Genomic DNA, 19,443 nt, shown 5'->3' with positions numbered 1-19,443 from the left:
CAATTCTAATGAGCACATTTTTGCAGTGCAATAACACAGCTCTTGTAATCTATTTTAGTTGTTTACAGGCAATGAGGACAAGATGATTGTGAGAAATTAATGTTTTTGAGACATACAGGGTTTTATCAGCTGACTAGAGCTCTCCAAAAGCCTCAGGCTCAATAGCATCCCAAGGAAGCAAAGCTTTGGGCTACAGCCGAATCTTATCTCCTGGGTACATTGTGCTTTAACAGTTACACTCAGGCCACAATTTCCATCCCCCAGCTTCACTTCTAATCTTAAACTGTCTAATGGTCTTATTTTGTCTGACCTCTAGTACACACACAGCCGTAATCCCCCCCCACACACACACATACACACACACACACACACACACACACACACACACACACACACACACTTCCATCACTGCATTCTTATAGAAGTATATTGGCAGTGCTGCATCAATCACCAGCTCACACATTTAGCATTTAGAACAGGTGCCCCGCAGCACAGCTTCAGAGCCCAGATACACCCAGCTTTGCCTCAATCCTTTTCTCACACACTGCTTTCACTTCTACCTGTATTTACAGGATGGGAGTTTTGGTTGTGGAAAGAAATAGAGTTTCCCTCTTACCCACATACTCTGAAGGACAGGCAGAAAAGTATATTTTTATGTTTGTTACATGTCTGGTTTCTAAATTAATTATTTCCCAAAGGAAAATGTGACTAAAAGCAGTATCACTGATATTAGATAAGAAGATCATAGCCACTTCTGTATGTGAATAATGAGGACTTTCATTCTCTGGTCTCTAGTGGTTTGCCGGAACTGAATAACACCTCCTACATCTTTGCAACAACTCTTCAAAAACATTTTCCAAATAGGCAATCTTGCTACCAGTTAAGAGTGGGTGAGCCATGAGATGCACTGAACACATGGAGCCAAGAGTGGTCCGTATAACCAGGAAGGAAGGAACAAAACACTACCATAAACTGTGTAAAATGTCCTTAATGGATAATGTTTTCAATTTGAAAAATGACTGAATATAATTCAAACAAGACATTTTATCTGCAGGCCTGAGCGCAAAGGGGAATGTGTGGGAGGGTTAGCGAATAGAATCTCTCTCTAGAGGGATTAGAGTAATGATAAACTCTCCACCGGCAGCAAACTCCAAACCCTTCATTACTGTCAGCACACACGCCTCTGTGAGCACACGTAGACTAACAGGTGTAGTCTGCACCGCGTACAGACACACACAGGCACTAACAACACCGACATCTTGGCTGGCCTACAACTCCAAACAGACATCGAGTCAACACAAAAACAGGGACGGATGCAGAGATATGCAGTCAGGTGGGCTATCACGAAGACGAATGCTTACACACACACACACACACACACACACACACACACACACACACACACACACACACACACACACACACACACACACACACACACACACATACACACACACACACACACACAAACACAAACACACACACACACATACACATACACATACACATACACATACATACAGAGACCAACCCCCAAAAACTGGTCGTTACAGCTCCTGAATATTCCACAGCGCTCAGGCAATCTGCATTCGGCAGACCATCTCCCCCCGTTGTGTCTCCACTCTCCTGGAACAAATACTAAACTGAGCCAAGGGCACCTCCAGGACTGCTATGGCCAGCAATTTATCCCCAATTCTCCGATCGCCTCCTACCGCCTGTCTGACATTCACATATACACAGGGCTAATGACAGCCTTCCAGCCACCCAACTGTATAACTGCCCTGGGGGGACAGAAATATCTCTCCCTGCACGTTCACTGGTGCTCCTGTGTGGAACGTAGGATCAGGTTTGCCTCAGAAGGCAGCGAGCAAAAGTGACTTTGACCACAGGGAGTTGGGGATAATGTCAGGCATCAGGTTGGAAAGATTCGCTAACTTTTGGGGAAATGCAACAGAATATAGATAAAACTACAAAAGAACTGGGTTCATTTTATATTTAGCTATAAAATTCAGCAATAGACCTAATAGACATCAGGTGGTTTTCACCTGCCTTATCTTGACTGAACATTTTGTTTGGTTCAGTTTTAGAAAGATAAAAATGTGATGGCAGTTAAAGATTCACCACAGGTTCACAAAGACTAACGTAAAGCTATTTTATATGTCACGCTCTACAGTTTTTCAAATTGGACAATTATTTCAGAATGTTTTATAAAAATGAGTTTTAGAAAGAATAGGGCAGATATATAGATAGAAAACTACACTTTGTACTAAAAAAAAATGTTGAAAGAAAGAGCATCTGTGTTTATTATAGCCTCCTGGTTCTGTTTCATTTATCCTAATAGAGTACTCATATGCCTCTATGCAAATTGAAACACTTGTTGGTAGCTGTAATCATTCCTCCAGTTGATACTGACACAAAGACATTCCTTCTTAAAACAATTTTAACAATAGTGATTGGGGACAAAATCATCAGTCTTTGTTCCACACAAAAATGCAGCTTAAACTAATGTGAGGCTTCTGCAGTCTGAGTTAGGAAGTCAGTTGGGTATTTTCCAAACTTAGTCTTTTTAGTATCAAATTCTCTCTTTGTGTTACCATCCCTCGACTGTGGCTCAGCGAGGAAACACTCTGTGGAAGCACAAAGAGGAAATTGCATACAAAGAAGTCTTTAACTTTGGAAAAACCCAAATGATTTGTCTGACTTAAAAAGCTTCATGTTAGCTTCAGCTAAACTTTGGATTGGGTTTTTACTCAGAGTAAGGACTGTGGACTTTGTTTCCCATCACCTAAGGAATGGATCTGTTTGCAGTGCAGTGTGGACAGGAGTAACAATTAACAACAAATAAAGCTTTGTTATGTACTGCACATATTGTTATGGTTATATGTTGCTTTCAGGATAAAAACAGTGAACTTTTGGATCTTAACTTTCACGCTGAAAAAAGGCTGAGGGCCTTTTTCTTTCTATGCTTTGAGTTTTTGCATTTGTTATGGAGCAATCTTTGAAGATATTACCTTAAGTTGTATTGAAGGTAAAATAGCTGCAAGCATGTAAAACTGAACTGAGAGTATTATTGTTCATATTTAACAAGAAGGTTTGAGTCTAAACCAGTTATACAAGTCAAAGTAAATTTAGTCATTGAGTACAGTATGACAGCCTATTATTTTGGAGGGAGGAATCTTATCTTTGATATGATGATGAATATTAAATGAAACCTTTTCAACAAAAACTTGAAGCTGTGGGCTTATCTCCGGCAATAAACACAACTGATTAGCATGAGGCTCGAGGAAGGATCTTCGATCTTGGCCCACAAAAAAAAAAAAAAAAAATCCAGCATATTTCAGCTTTTACTGCTTTGACTTTGACCATTCTTTTTACATTTCTCACTCACAAGTCACCCTATTTTGTGGTGATGCCCTATTAAAGCAAGTGAGTCAAGTCTAAAAAATAATTTAATGCCTTGCTTGTGCAGATTTTTCTATTTATTTATTTGAATGATAGTGGTGCATTTCCCTACATTAAATATTATTTTGCTTCTTTATAATAGGGGTGATTTTTTTTTAGTGTATTTGCAGTGTGCCACACAACCCTATTACGACAAACAAATAAAGTGAATATACTCTTAAAAAGAACCTCAGAGCTAACAGAGAACCTGCCCAGTACAATCCAGCAGAGAACAGAAACTGCTTTCTGATATGGAAGCTTGAATCTGAGCTCTGCTGCTAAAGGACTTAACTGCCCTGCAAACTGTTACATCTGTCTATAGCTCAGTACACCAGTGTATCCTTGTTGCCGGCAGCTGGTAAGTGTAGTCTCTACGCTGGAAACACACAATTGTAATTCCCATTCAAACACTCGCATACACATTAATGCAGAACAACAAAGTGGCATTCACACGTAGTGCGCCTGTCATCGTCTTCCTCCTTCATTCACACACGTGCACAAGAGAAGACGCGCACGCAGCACGGCTGTATTATAAATGAGTCTCTTCCATCCAGTTACGCTTTAGTGTTGCTGCAATCAGGGACATCATCACCACAACGTGCACAGAAACACCTCGCTGGCAGAGTTCAAACAGTCTGAGCAAAAAACAGCTTCTGAGATAGATGGGATTCACACACACACACACACACACACACACACACACACACACACACACACACACACACAGAGAGAGATACAATTACAGGAGAGTCTTGCACTGCAGCTGAAAGGATGCTTCTAGCAATTGTGTTGTTTGCACTTCGAATGAGTTTGGTCCATATGCTTTTTGCAAGAGAGGGAGAGAGTGTGGGCGTATATGTGTTGGGGGAAGGGAGTGCTTCTGGGTGTGGCCCCTGTGCTTGTATACACAGAGATATCTGGATGTCTGGATATTAAAAACTGTGGGGGAAGTGCTAATGACATGATGATTTTTTTTTTGGTGAGGCTGAGTATCACCTCACATCAGGACACGAGAGGAGTGTAGCCAGGGGGCTTTTCTCCCTCTCTATTATGCCCGTCCCTGAGGTCCACCTCTCCTAATGCCATGCAATGTAGAGCTGACAGCCACCTTCAAAAGCATCAGCAGGGGTGCGCTAAACAGCAATCCCCCCACTGCTTTTCTCTTTCTTTCTCAGACACACAAAAAAAACACACACTTTGGCAGACAGAGATACAAAGATATGGAAACAGCAATGGAGCACACCAGACTCACTTATCCCCACATGAACATGCACACATTTCTATACCGTGAATACACTCTCGCCTTCTGCTACTTCTCTTTCAGCTCTCAGCAGCTATACCCCTCCTCTTGCCTCCACACAGCACCCAGAGATAACAGCCTTCCCTTTGGGCAGGCAGGCGGTGGAGGGGACAGCCATGGATATGTTCTGCCTGCTATCTAATGAGCGTCGGAATGTCACCGTGGGCCTGTCTGCTGGTCCCGCCAGCCGAGCATCCATACATGTGGAATCAGCACAGTCTATCAAACAGCTGGCAGACAGCTCTGCTTCGCATTTCTCTCTCTCTCTCTCTCTCCTCCTTTTCCTCTACAACAGCTTTTTTTTTTTTTTTTGCTGTAGCTTCCTCACTCATTTCTGCTTCTTCACAGAATGTCTGTTCCTGATCACAAACAAGCAGAGACCCAGGTCTACTTTGCCGGTTCGGCTCTGTCTGCCTCCCCGCTCACTCAACATCATTGACTTAACGCACAACCCAAATGAAGGATGGAGGCAAGCTCTGCCATAAATAACACACCACCTTCTCCGCCTGGGTGACTGAATGTACTTAGTAAAGGTAAAGCAGGAAAATAAGAGAGCGTAAAGATGGAGAGGTGCCAGTCGCGGGAGAGTTGAGTTTTTCATTTCAACACAAGAGCTGTGGGAGCTTCTTTCTCAAACTGTCTTTGTTTCTCTATCCCTCTCTAACTGTTCCTTGTAGTCTCTCTCCTTCCCTCTTGCTACCTGCCTGGGTAGAGCACTTCTGAGTGTTGTCTACACAGAGGACATCAAATGGCCTGCCTTCACAAAGATACTGGAGTTGCTGCTCTATGCAGAAGTGCTGCTGTCTCAGCGGCTGTGCAAGGAGATTAGAAGATATCAACGAGGTGGGAGGGGAAAAGAAAAATGTCGACAAGTGATTGTGGTGTCTCTCTGTCCCAAAACAACATTGTCACTTTGGTACATTATGTGATCCGTGATGAGATCCTCCCAGTGAAGATTTGTGTGTCGCCACATCTTTGGTTTTGCCACTGATCTGGGAACCAAAAGCAATTTCCTCTGTTGTTACATGGGGCTGGGTTATGATAGACATCTCCATCCCTGTGATGGGGCTGTTAACAGTCTCATTTGGATTTTAATAAGTGTCTGACATCAAATGACAAAGATGTAAAACTGGCACACAAAAAAAAATGTATGTAGAAAAAGACATCAATCACAACTGCAGCTTTGACAACTCCATTTGACACGGTGCCATTTACTAAATACCATAGATTACATATTTAGCCTACACTGCCTTTAAACCGACAACATCGACATCTGACTCAGTCTGCTGCCCATTCACATTTTGGGAATGAAAACTGTTTAAACTACTAACACACCCCAGAAGATCACCAGTGGGTAAATTCTAGCAGGGGGCCCCCTCCAGACTCACATCACCATATCTCCATGAGTGCAGGATTTCATCCCTGCCTAATCTGATTAAACTCACTCATTCTATGTTCCTTTGCGTGATCCTCCCATACTCTCCAACTCTGCCTGCCCTGGTCGCCCCACTTTTTCTAGAGGCCCTAATAAACCCTATTGTTCAGGCAGGTGGCAGTCTAAAGGACCCCAAGCTCATTCTCATTAAAACCGAAAATCCCCATTGTGTTGCTGCTTAGATTCTGTTACACAGTTACGCTATGGACAGTAAGACTCACATAAAGGCGTTTAGGCTGCCGTGTTATCGGATGATCTGACATTTTCACACAAAAAAAAAATCCCTCCATCAAGCAGCAGCTCACTGGAGGAGCGGATCTATGGATTACTGCGTCATGGTAGTCTTGCAAGTTGTGTAAACAAAATGTAAAAATAGACAGAAATGGGTTTTTTTTAACAGTTCTAAAAAAATATATATATTTTTTTTTTTTTTTTTTTTTAAAGCAGTCTGTCAGCATTGTTTCACGTTATTTTTAGACAGAAATACATTGAATGTGTGTTACAGTACCTTGAAAGTGGAAAGCTCTAGACTCGCTGTGGAACCCCTGGACCTGAGTAACTCCATCAAAGCCTTCTCCAAGCGTTAGTTCATCAAACACGCTGATGCGCAGGGCAGGGTCGACCCCAAAACCTACAACTAATTTACAAACACAGTGACATTATTAGCATTGTGATGAACATGAAAGGACACTTGTGTTAAAAAAAATAAATAAAAAAATAAATAAATAAAAATGTGATTTAAAAAATCCTGCTGGTGTCAGGGGAAGACATAGGAGGTTACTGTACTGTGTACTGTACAAGCTGCTTGATCAAGTGCATCTGATTTTTTTTTTTTTCTGAAAAGCATTGCTGGCAAGTTATTCAAAATAATTGGAATCATACTGTCGCCCATATATCTCGTCTTAAGGCTACATGTTGCAAGAGATCGTTACTGTAAAACCACTGACAGCGCTGTGTCCTACCTGAGAAGGCGCAGAATATGGCGAGAACCAGAAATAGCTGTAATAATCCCATGGTGAATGTATAAAAAAAAATTTAGTCCATGATTTATCCACTTCCGAGAGACAGTGTTGTTCAGTCACATACGAATGATGTATCACCCTCGCACAGGAGGCTATTACCAATCCCAAATGCTGAGCGGAGGCATCATCACAACTTTAGATGCCCAATGATGCAAAAAAAAAAAAAAAAAAATGTAAAAAAAAAAAAAGAAGAAGAAGCAAATCCAGAGGACAAAACAAATAGTAACGATGCGGAGATTATTCCATGTAACGCGCGATCTGCTCCATCAGCACCATCCGCGGCACAGGTGGGTTACCGAGGACGCACGAAGGGAGCTGCCCTGCCTCACCAGCTCAACAGACGCTCCTACAGCAGAGTGAGTGAGAGCTGCGCCGCTGAAAGAGGAGTGGGGAGAGAGGAAGGCAGAGGAGTGAGGAGAGAGGAAGGCAGAGGAGTGAGGAGCTGTCGAGGAGAGAGAGAGGGAGAGGGAGAGTCAGGGACTATAAAGCCCTCTCGTGGACGGAGATGAGAAGACAGGAATCCACGGGATTGTAACCACACCTGACTTTTTAAACATCATAGTGTAACCCAATCACTGATTGGAAAATAGTCATTTATGTGACAGGGTTGTAAATTAAAATTGTTTCCTTGTGTGGCACTATTGGTAAAATGGAGAGTGTTCGGTTACACTTGCAATGAATGAATTCTTGTTAAATAGAAAGTCAGTGCATAGACGGGCATTAGGAAGTTTTAAGATTTACAATTTTAAGAAATTATATCTGGAAATCACAGACCCAAAAATAATATTTGCATTACTTGATTCTGTTATAGCAACATAAAAAAAACCAACCCAAGGTTGCTATTTCTCTTTGACACAGCCTAATATTAATGACTACATAAGAAACAGTTTATGTTTGGGGGAGAGGGGGAATCAAACTTTACGTTAAAATTATTGTTTAGTTTGACCAGTTTCAAGGCTGCTCAGCATGGTGAACTGGAATATTTAAAATTACTCAAAAACTGCTTCAATATTTCAGACTGTCTGGTTTGACTGACGGCGCTGTCTCCATGGCAACATCAGCAGGAAACCCAACCATTGCCATAAAATCTGATTCTTGTATTTCATCTTGTTTAGACGACTGCATACCTAACGGACAAAACCAAAGTTAGCTTGCTAATATAATGCTTTTACTGAAGGGCTGATAGATATTTCTGACATATCTGACTGGACACTTTCTGCTTTTTTTTTTTAATGTAACTAGGAGGGTTTTAGATTTTAAATTAGGCCTACATTCATGAAAAGTGACACAAAATAGCCTATCTAAAATTGCAACATGTAGCCTAAGTTAAAATGTAAATTGTTAAATAACCATATTTAGGTACTAGCAGTTTAGCATACTTGTATATTTCTCTCTCAATTTGAATTGATAGTTCCCTTTTAACGAGCATAATTTCCTTCTCACTTTAAACGAGCATACTTGTTTGCATGATAATTCACTTTTAACTACCGTATTTTCTTCTCCCAACTAAACTTAACAGAAAATATCTTCGTTAAACTTGTGTTTTTGCTGAAGTAAAATGTCTCTTTTATGCACAGAAAAGTTTCATTTCTCTCAAATTTTGTTCACAAATTTGTGATTCAGACTTTTGCCACCTGATAGTAGTGTCACATCAAGATGCTGATTAAACAGCATGATTACTCCCAAAAAGGCCCCTCTAAAACGTGCAGTGTTGTGTTTATTTTTGGTTGAGTGTAGTTATCATGCTAGTTCAGTTTTAACAAGCATAGTTAACAAGAGTTTTAACTAACTTTTAACTAGTTTATGGCTGCATGAAAAGCACTGGCGAGATAGTTAAGCAACACATTTGTATTTGTCCACTGAGATCTGAAGGGTAAAACAATGAATAAAAAAAAAACAATAATTATGAGATATAAGTTGGGCTCTGCAAGCATTTGAACCTCTTTGGTGGGTTCACATTGATGTTACATGAGGTCTCAGGAGTTGTCAAGGTCATATACCAATGATGGAAGTCAAGAGTCTCTTGAATTGTTTCACATCGATTCTCACAATCGGTGTGAAACTGCCTGGGACGGCATTAAAAGCAGCCGATAAATGGTGTTGCAGCTCCCCCTCCTCCGTCAGGAATGTTTGTTCCTGTTGACGTTGATGGCGCCCTTTGCTCCTCTTCTAAACCATCTGTCTTCTCTGTCCTTGCGAAGAGTAGAGGTTGATGGAGAAACTACCAACTGTTTCAAAGCATGCGAGTGTCATCAATACGGAAACTGAATTGTGACCTCCTGTAAGCAGACAGTCTCAATCCTTCAAATAGTTAAGTCCTCCAGGAAAGTTAAAGTTAGCCTTTTCAGCAGGTGGTGTGGAAATTAATTAAAATGGAGTGCTTGGCTGCCCGTGTGACTCAGCCGTTTTAATGCCTTTTTGTAGAGCACAGACGCTTTGTCGTTTAAATATTTGTTAACTCGTCTTGCATCTTCTTCATCCATGGGACCAATTATCATTTTAAAGCATACCGTTTTATCAGTAGCCATGCCATGCCAGTGATTTTTTTTTTTTTTTTTTTTTTTTTTAAAGGATGATAAACGGGTATATTTTCCCTGAATCCTAATAAATTTCCTGCCAGATGGACATGAATGAAGCCTTTTTATACAGGCTTGTTCAGAGGCAATCCCAAGACCACAACAAACTCCAGCCAATCCCTGAATCGCAGGGAGAGTCTTTTGCTGGCTGGGCTGGTCTGCTGAAGTATTTCTGACAAGTGGGCGCCAGCAGATATGATTCTGGGGATAGTTCCAGATCCTACGTATGTGGTGCTCAGATCCATCCCAAGAACCCCAGATTAACACCAACATATTTGTCATACTGATCAGCCTCCCCTTCAATACATGTATGCCAATTACATGCTTTCTTTTTATGATGATTCCTGCAAAACAGATGTGTTTTGACAAATGGGCCCTTATCTGTCGCCAATTGACATAACCTGTTTGTGTGTCCAGTGTGTCGCTAATGGGTGGCTATTGTTGATAAAAAACAAAGGCAAGTAATGGCTCTTCGGACAGTGTTCCATCTGCTGTGTGAAAGGGCCCCCAACCCTCTATTCATTATTAATAATACTAGAGTTCTTCTGGGTCCACGCACAGGAAATGTAATTACATTGTATTGCCCACAAGTTGTCATTTCCTAAAGTGCCATCAGGAAAATAAGAGTCATTAAAGCATGTGCCCAGGAAAGAACGAAAAGTAATAAACGCACACAGTGCCAACACATGCCTACTCTCCTGCTGTGCATGCACACACACACACGCACACACGCACACACACACACACACACACACACACACTGAATCTCTCAGGGCAAGGACAGAAGAACAGTACAAGTCCATTCTTTCATCTCTAAAAGAACCAGATGGATGATGCATTACAAAGCTTTTAGGCTCTTATTCACTTTGGCCATAACTCCACCATATAGACATACTAATGCCATAGACAAAATGGAATCACTTGCAGTAGCTGTGCCAGGATTTGAATGCACTGCAGAAAAATCTGGCTCGTTTCCACTGGGCTCTCTTGGGATTCATTTGTTGCATAATGCTATGTTATACTGACCTTGCCTGTCTTTCTAATTTGACATTCATGCGTCATACAAAAAGACAGAATGATTCATTGCATCAGTCTGTCCAGTAATGTCGTTAATAGTTATGCTTCAACGTTTTCAAATGAATCCAAATATGAAGAAAACTGTGATTTAATTGAAGCAGACAATGGACGTTCTAACTATATGATTCAAAGCATGGGTGATGTCAATAGACAGCAATCAGTTATATGCTATTAATTTTTTTTTAGTTGCATTTTGAGGCCTTTGATGCTGCTGTTCTGTCAAGAGGACCAAAGCCTGTAACAGCTGCAAAAAGCTAGACATAACCTGACTCTTGAGTTTGAGTCCAGTCGGCTGAAACACAGATGGTTCTCATTCGCTCAGTGCCATCTTGTGTGCGTGGCCGTGAACTGCAGCCACATTATCACAGTGGAGCAGTACTGAGGTCAGACAGGCAGTGTCACCCTAGGGCCATCACAAGGCTAAATACTTGATGACCTGACAAATGAGTAACACGAAGTTACTGCAGGTACAAGTTAGAGCGTGAGACAATTAAATGAAATAGAGTGTCTAACAGGATATTTAAGGTCAAAGGTTAGAGCTGGTGACTGATGGGGCCAAGAAAGCGATGAAAATTTACCGTGGTGCTAATCTCTCCTGATTTACAGAGCAGTACCACCCTGGGATATGGGACGATCTTAATTAAAAACAGTGCACAGCATAGACATTACCTGCTTCTAAAACATTCTTTGGATATTTCATACCGACAGTAGAGATGACTCTGTTTGTCTTCCTAAATGTGCGCCAGGGCAAAGAAAAAAGCAAAGCCCGATTGCCTTAATAAAGTTTTGTGGCCCTTGCGATAAAGGAGCAGCTTTGTGGAGCTCATAATGTGGCGCATTTGTTGACACTGTATCACAGGGATATTTAGATCAAGATACTACAGTGTTACGAACAAACATTTAAAAATTTTTAATCAGCTGGTTCTTTCTTAGTGAGTTCACACTGTGGAAATAAATTGTGGTCAGGTAAAATAGTTCTTCTTTTAGTATGAGATCAATGAGCACTGGCCCCAGGAAATAAGCAAGCACTACTAATTAAAACAATAATAAAATATATCCTGTTAGATGCTCAGCTTTCCAGTCTTTTCATGCTGCTTCCCTTGCAAACTATTATTTCTCTGTTCTTTCAACAAAACAAAAAAAAGGTCAGTAACAGAAGCCCCCAAAAATGTTCTGTTTTGAATTTTATTGATTTGCTACATAATTTATTGAAAACTTATCACTGATGGCTTTGACTTAAGGGTACTCTAAAGGTTCTACACTGCAGTATTTTTGTTTTTGTTTTTTTGATAACCTTGCTCTGTTCATGACTGGATAAGCTCATTACAATGTTGTGTGAAAGTTACACAATAAGACACTAAACTGGCATTTTAACATTTAACTGCTCTTGTGATCATTTTGGAAAATGTGCCTCTTTTGATGAGAAAAACACAGGCTTCGTACGGACAGAGACTTCAGATGAAGAACTGTAAACAGCTTGATATGGACGCACTCTTAATCAAAACATAGTGATACGTATGTTGAGCTTTTATGGACTGTCCGGGCAGTCCAGTGGCTCCACACAACCACTCCCATTCCCCCTGGATCCTATTGTGAATGTGTGCAGTGAGCTGGCTCATTGGGTCCTCTTGGTGAATGGCCCGCACCCATTCACTCAGCATACAGAAGCTCATTAGAACTCTATAGACACACAATTGTGGGGCTCACATTAGAAACTTCCTCCTCTGGGGCATGGACACCGCACACAAAGTGCCAGTTTGCTGCTAAGCTAAGCGCATTGTCCTCCTGATTCATAGAACCTGGCCCTCCATTCACAATATTAAGTTCGAGTGGTGGAATATCAATTGCGTGTGCAATGGGCCGGTATCTTTTTAAGAGCTTTAGTGGGGTTAAGAAAGAGAGAAAAGGGATCTCAGCCGGTCTGCAGAGTGCTAGCTTTCAACAGACCCATTGTGAGGATTCTGAATAAGGGACCCCAGCTTTTTCCCTCCATTTCTAAAAAGAGATGGACATCAAATAAATTCACATGAACTTGCTTCAGGGTGTTTCTAAGACCTACTGTTTAAGAATAGCCTAATTATACCTCCCTCTCCTGGAGAGCGCTGTTGGAATCTGGCTAATTACACAGTGGTGAATCTTAATAATGATACGCTCTTAACGATGCCTTTCAAAATGTGCACGAAGTCGCGTGAGACTGGTTCTACCTAAAACGTCAGTGAACACAGAGAAATATAAGTTAAATACAGGAAAAGAAAATGCTCTCATGAGTGTCATCAGGGTTGAGGTGCTCGTAACAACTTTTAAACCTGCCACAGGGTCTCATTTGTTTCCCAAAGGCTAATTTTGGGGGAGAGAAAGGTGGGGCCGCATGAATAAACCAAACAAATATCCTTAATGTTATCACATAAAACATACCTTGAGCACAATGGGGATCCTTTCAAAGTCTAAACAAATACAGTTAAGAGAAGCACTGGAGGCCAGTCTGGGCTTCCCTCCTGTTTTCATTCTGTCATATTAACAAATGACTCTCCAGCAAACAAAAAGCTTTGGGGGGCTATCACAGCCATCGGTCTATGAGGAGCATGTTAACACACACACACACACACACTACACAAAAGTGGAAAGTGCACGCAGACTTGCTGACACTCATCATGTGACAGAGCGCTGTGCCTTCTCCACCAGTCTGAGGAATAAAACCTCAAATTTGATTACAAGCAACCTTTGGCTCCCTGGCCATCACACAATAGGCTGAGCTGTCTGGGCCAATTTCCATGCTCAGCATGAGGTATCTACACGCGCAGACTTGAGCTCCCAGTCACCCCCCACCATCACACGCACACACTGCCAGACTAGTGTGGATATGCCTGTTTACTGTGCCTAAACTCCGGGTCTGTGGCCCCTCTTGTTGGACTTTCTATTACGATGTTGAGGATCATTAGTTGCAGTGTTAAAGGTTACACAAGCCTCTCACTGGATGTGTTTATTGCAAAACATTACACGCATGTGTGTGTCTGTGTTTGTGCGACCGTTTATTTTATAGTTGCAAATATGCAACCTGTACGACCACTACACTGAAGACTGAATCTACTGCTGCCTGTGGAGCCACTATGTAAACCCCTGTGTAAAGATAAATTAAAGTTCTGACTGATTGGCCATAAAAGAACCACAACAGTCACCAACACACACACACAAAAAAGTATCGGTTAGGAAGGTTGTCTTTCATCCTTCATTTATATGTTAACAACATCGTGTTCGTTACAGAAACGTTTCAGAAAAATCGCTTCAGAGACACCAAGTCAAAACTGTATTATGAGAAGCACAGTTGCATCCACAGAAATCTTTTATTTCATAAAATGTTAATTAAACTTTAACCTATAAAGATAATCCAAGTGATCTCGTAAAGTCATGTAAGACATCCTTAGAGTGGGTAATTTCTCAAATAAAACTTTTTTTTTTTTTTTATTTGCTGATGACTTTTGAAGAGAGAAAGTCACAACTTTGTCCACCCACACTATTTCAAAAAGACTAGGCCTGTTTTTGAATCCTTTTGCCACCAAGAAAAGCCCTCAGAGCAGAGCTTCTGAAATGAAACAGAAAGAAAAAGAGCACATTGCAAATGAACTGCTGAGAGGTTTGCACGGAGCACAATGGAGCTCTGAAGGAGGCAGGAGAATGGAGCAAACTATTTACTATTGGAGAAGACTGTTTGGTGCATGTTAAACTTTCGCCAGTGCTTCATTGTCTCTGGTGTCTATCATTTAATAGGCTAGTTGACATAATGAATGAGTCAGACCCACCTTCTGCCACTCCAGAAAGGCCCCAGCCTTATCTGAATTGAGAAGCACATTAGAGACTCTCAGCCAATCAGGACACAGCACTTTGCAGTAAGCAAAGTGCAGGCCAGAAAGAGGAAGAGCAGAGAACTTTTGTTTTCTCCAGAGTTTAATGAAGTTGGCCTGGTCACTCAAGGAGGGATTAAAGGAGAATTTAGTGTCACGGAGCTGTGACTGCTAAAGAGAGAACTCAAGTGCTCGGGTCACTGTGTGAGCAGGATGGTCTCAGTTCAGAGCTGCACTAGGAGGAATATGGCTGGCTTCCCTCCTGCTTTACCAGGCTTTGGGAGCTCGGGAAAGAGTTTTCTTATCGACAATCTGCTACAGTCTCAGACACCTTCAGCCCGCCCGGAAGGGACGACAAGCGGACACCTGAGACGAGCAGTGTGTGAACGCCCAAGAAGAACCTGGGGCCCGGTGCATGGAGCCTACCAAAACCAGACCCAAAGTCCTCAGCAGGTGAAAGACCTGGCTGGACCACTTGTGCCACACTCAGGTAAAAATATTAATTTTCATACAAGCACAGTTTTAAAAGAAAATCAAATATATTTAAATTATGTCAAGGGTTTTAAATATGTGAAGTTACAATTTCACAATCACACAGTGCTTTTTAGTTTAGTTTAGTTTTTTTTTTCCTGCTCTTTCCTTTTCTTTATAATCCTGGATGTATGTGGAGGGGAAATATTAGTAAATATTTACAAATGATTAAAAATTGTTTAACTTTCATTTCTAGGCTAGAAATTATTCATCGGCCTTATACAATCTAAAGTAAGATCATACGCATGTCACAGTTACGCATGGTTTGTCTCATGCTGCCACCAAAGATAGATTTCTGTAAATTTGACAGACAAATGTAAATGTAAAATGAAAAAATGCTCTGCAGAATCCTCCAAAACAAATGAATAAATACTGAGATATTGAGTTAAGAATAAGTTGTTTTTTTGTCATCAATTATTAACAACATTTACATCATGTTACTATATTCTGTTTAAATGTTTAACAGAACATTTAAAAAAAAAATTAAACTGAAGTATTAATAAATTAGGTCAGTTCAACTTGAACAAAAGTTAATTTGCAATACGACCAAAAAAACCAGTGACACATACACAAACAATCTGAACACTCTCGGCTTTGCTAAGCAAAAGCAAATGTTTCCAGATTTGTACTTATCTTGCAAACTTTTTTTTTTTTTTTTACAAATACGAGAGATTTCTAATCAATACATACGACAAAGTTAGGTCTCCAAATGCCCTTAGAAGTTGTCTGCGATTCGAGCAAAACGTCCCACCTGGCTATCACATGACCACAGCTGACTGTCACCATCTACCTTTGCAGGTGTGCTGAGCAGTGTTTTCTTGCGGAGCCCGCACTATCTGTTGGCGTGCTGCGGTGGGTCCAGCCCCCCTCCCGTCTTCTCCAGTGAGTGTTTTATGCCTCATCAGCAATGCCTCAGCTCCTCTCTTAAGCATGAGCAGCAGGGTCTCCCATGCTCTCCACAGCTAATTACTGATGCAATGCCAAAGAGCTAATTCTCCGTTCAACTCTGCACAGCTCTATTCATAACCATTCACGGCTTGTTTAGGAAGGGGAAGAAGGGTGGGTTGCAAGGCTTTTAAGAGTCCCAGAGGCCCCCTATTTTGTACTTGCTAACACACACGTTTACCAGCGCATATATGCAGAGCTAATACACATCTTGTCTTCTGTCATGTTAAGATAATAATTGCCAGTTGTAGATTCTGACTGCTGAGTAAGGTGAAATGTTCCACAGCTTTGCACTCCCTCAGTCCATGAATGAGTTTGGTTGTGAAATTCTTTTTTTTTTTAATTTAAAAAAAAAAAAAAAAAAATTATTGTCAAGCTGAATGAAATGTGACAACATACACACATAAACCACATAAAGTGGGATTGCATTTGACATGTAAATGTAAAAATGTAAATTTGCGTTTGAAATGTTCCTTGTGTATCATTCAGGACTTGTGCAGAGTACTATATCAAGCTCTGGTAGAATTAAGTCAAACAGTTGTCTTATTTGGGCATTGTTCCTCAGCAATTGGAAGTTATTAGTTGCTGTCTCCTGTGATGGCTGTCAAGAGTTGAGGAAAATAGCACACATCAGAAAGCCCTCATCCCACAGGTCCTTGGAGTCCTCTTAGTGGGTTGACACTTTCCCACAGTGCCCAGCAACAAAACAATGCCAACTCGGGCCGTGACCAATTGGCACTTTCACTCCACCATCCACACGCGACCTCACTGCAATTTTTCACTGCAGCAATGAACTCCACTGAGCACAAAAAAAACCTGCCCGTTTCTCTGCAGAAGAGGGCTGGACGAGGAACATCCCCCGCCCATTGTGTCGCTAAAGAGCTTGGTTCGCCGACCCCCCTCCTTTCTCCTGTCCCTCAACTCTCATTCCTTCCCATTGGAGACCTCTTGACTAGGACATAAAGCATTCAATGAAAGTGACTTTTATAGACTTATTCGAGCTCATCTTCACATACAAACTGGCTTCAAACTTGCAAAAGAAAAGATTTAGTGTTGGGCCACTGAGCCATCGAGTAATGGCATTTCCATTGAACAGCTCTATTGTTAGTGTCCCACAGGGCTCTATAGTTGGCCCACTAGGGTAGACACACACGTTGCCCAGGAATGACCTGGTAATCAGCTATTTAAGTGAAAGCTATTGAGCCCCAATAGAGAAGTGAGAAGCATGTCCAAACCTGTTTTGTGCTCCCTAGAGGTGGTCTATGTGCAGATTTGTCGTACAGATTAAAAAGGCAACGTTGAATGGGTCGGTTAAATTGTTCCACTTGACTTTTGTTGTGCGTGCACCTGTGAGTGAAGCAGCGTGGGATTGCTCCTCACAGGTCACCAAATCTCTTTTTTCTCAGTTGAAATGGCTTTCTATTCTCTTTCGTCACCCCCAGTTTGTTAAATTGGACAAACAGAAAGAGAGGAATCAAATGTGAGTGATAAAGTGATTGTGACAAAATCAACCATCATCTTGTTTTGAACAGATGGGCAATGTGGAACGGTTGGTAAAGTTCATATTGATTGTTCACAGCATCAATTATGTATCATTCAGTTAAAAATATCCATATTGTGAAAAACTGCAGACATGAACCAGGTATATTAGACCACCTCTGTATTCACCCGGCTGCTATTGTTTGGAAGCTAATCTTGATCTTGTGATTGTTATGATCTGCAAATCCGCCATTGATCGTTATTGTACAAATCAATGACCCATTGAACACCCAGGGCCTGAAAATGAAACTCTGATCAATGCACTGACATTTAAATATGTTTTTTGTTTTTTTTGTTCCAATTTATTTTTCAGAGGGAGCAAACATTCAAATGTGGTCTGCTGATATAAGCCCTAAATCACGTAGAGGGATCCTGAGGAGGGCTGTGTTCTCTGAAGAGCAAAGGAAGGAGCTGGAGAGAACCTTTCGGAGACAGAAGTACATCAGCAAGACAGACAGGAACAAACTGGCAGCCGATCTCAGTCTCAAGGAGTCACAGGTAATCGAGTTGGAATGACCTACATTTTTTAACCAAACAGACAACTGCATATATATTTATACTCAGAATTACACATGATTATTGGTTTAAAAGTGGTTAACAGTCTACAGCCAGCACACTTATAACAGCAAGTTGTCGAGCCCATTAGGCAACACTAAGATATTAATGTTTGGCAGGTATTATGTTTACATTTTCCTCATCTAGTAATCATGCTAACTTCTAATGGTTAGCATTATGAATGTGAACCTCATGGTTGCACTTCATGAAAAGTCAGAGAATCACCATTTTTCACAGGTAAAGTGAAAGGTGGCGCTTCAAATAAAGTCAGGGAATCACTGAAATCAGTAGTATTGTTGCTCAAGGCAGGGCTCCATCAAGGTCTGCACTAAACCACACAGCTATCCATTTTTAGATACTTCAGTTTGAACCAAAATAGAGAACTGACAGATACTGCCATCCCTAGAGCTACACCAGTAGCATAGATAAAACATGAATGGACTAAACAAACTGAACCAAAATGTTTTTTGCTGCCGTTTCAGGTAAAGATCTGGTTCCAGAACCGCCGAATGAAGTGGCGAAACTGTAGGGAGAAGGAGGTTCAAAATATTCGCTCCCCCATGGATGAGCTCATGGCTCGAGGTCTCGCTCAGGAAGAGGAAGAACCAACGCAGAGTCACACCAATGCAAAAACAGAGAGATCACCAGCACAGAAGAGTACCAGGGACACATGAGAGGCATCAATGAATGGAAGATGAACAAGAGACTTTCTCACTTCCACAAAACCCTCAAAAAAGACTACTGTGAGGGTGTTAGAAATATATGGATGGAAAACATCGTCCGTGAAGACTAACACTGATGATATTAACTTTTTCTTTCAAAGTATGTCACGTGTAGTTGCATTATAAATGTAATTAGGTTCAGCTACTTGGTCAATAGTCTCATAGCAATTGACTGGCTCCAGTAAGCAATTTCATGGTTATTAAACTGGCAAATCTTTCCAGGAAAAATTCACACTCAGAGTCACATCATTTACTGCATTTGCATATTAGACTGTTTTTTTTTTTATGTTTAATGTTTTGGTAAGCTTTACACATAATAATAAACATTGCTCATAATCCAAGTAATTTTGGAAGTCATATTTTGCTTACTATATTTTGTAAATATGTTTTTTTTTTCATGATCTTGAATGTATAGATCAACTGTAAATAAAGAGAATGAATCCTGATTTCCTCATCGCTTT

The 19,443-nt window shown here is 41.0% G+C and overlaps 2 protein-coding genes across 2 annotated transcripts in view; one reads left to right on the top strand and one right to left on the bottom strand.

Moving 5' to 3' along the window:
• nell2a (neural EGFL like 2a) overlaps window positions 1–7,562 on the bottom strand; it is a 79,925-nt gene extending 72,363 nt beyond the window's left edge. Inside the window, exons 1-2 of the mRNA XM_069162173.1 lie at window positions 7,139–7,562; window positions 6,685–6,813 (exon numbers count right to left, since the gene is read on the bottom strand). Of these exons, the coding sequence (XP_069018274.1) occupies window positions 6,685–6,813; window positions 7,139–7,190 (181 nt within the window). The 5' untranslated portion in view covers window positions 7,191–7,562. The remainder of the gene's footprint in view (window positions 1–6,684; window positions 6,814–7,138) is intronic.
• A 7,350-nt stretch (window positions 7,563–14,912) lies between these two features.
• dbx2 (developing brain homeobox 2) lies at window positions 14,913–19,326 on the top strand. The gene is made up of 4 exons (XM_069163174.1): window positions 14,913–15,180; window positions 16,020–16,103; window positions 18,019–18,203; window positions 18,743–19,326. Exons 1-4 carry the CDS (start codon window positions 14,937–14,939, stop codon window positions 18,932–18,934), a joined length of 705 nt encoding a protein of 234 aa, XP_069019275.1. The 5' UTR covers window positions 14,913–14,936; the 3' UTR covers window positions 18,935–19,326.
• The last annotated feature ends 117 nt before the right edge of the window (window positions 19,327–19,443 follow it).

Source organism: Embiotoca jacksoni, unplaced genomic scaffold (assembly GCF_022577435.1).
Source record: "Embiotoca jacksoni isolate LCO1_2020_lvr unplaced genomic scaffold, fEmbJac1.0.p SCAF_3, whole genome shotgun sequence".
In the NCBI taxonomy this organism is placed as follows: domain Eukaryota; kingdom Metazoa; phylum Chordata; class Actinopteri; family Embiotocidae; genus Embiotoca; species Embiotoca jacksoni.
This window is presented reverse-complemented; position numbering and strand designations above follow the sequence as displayed.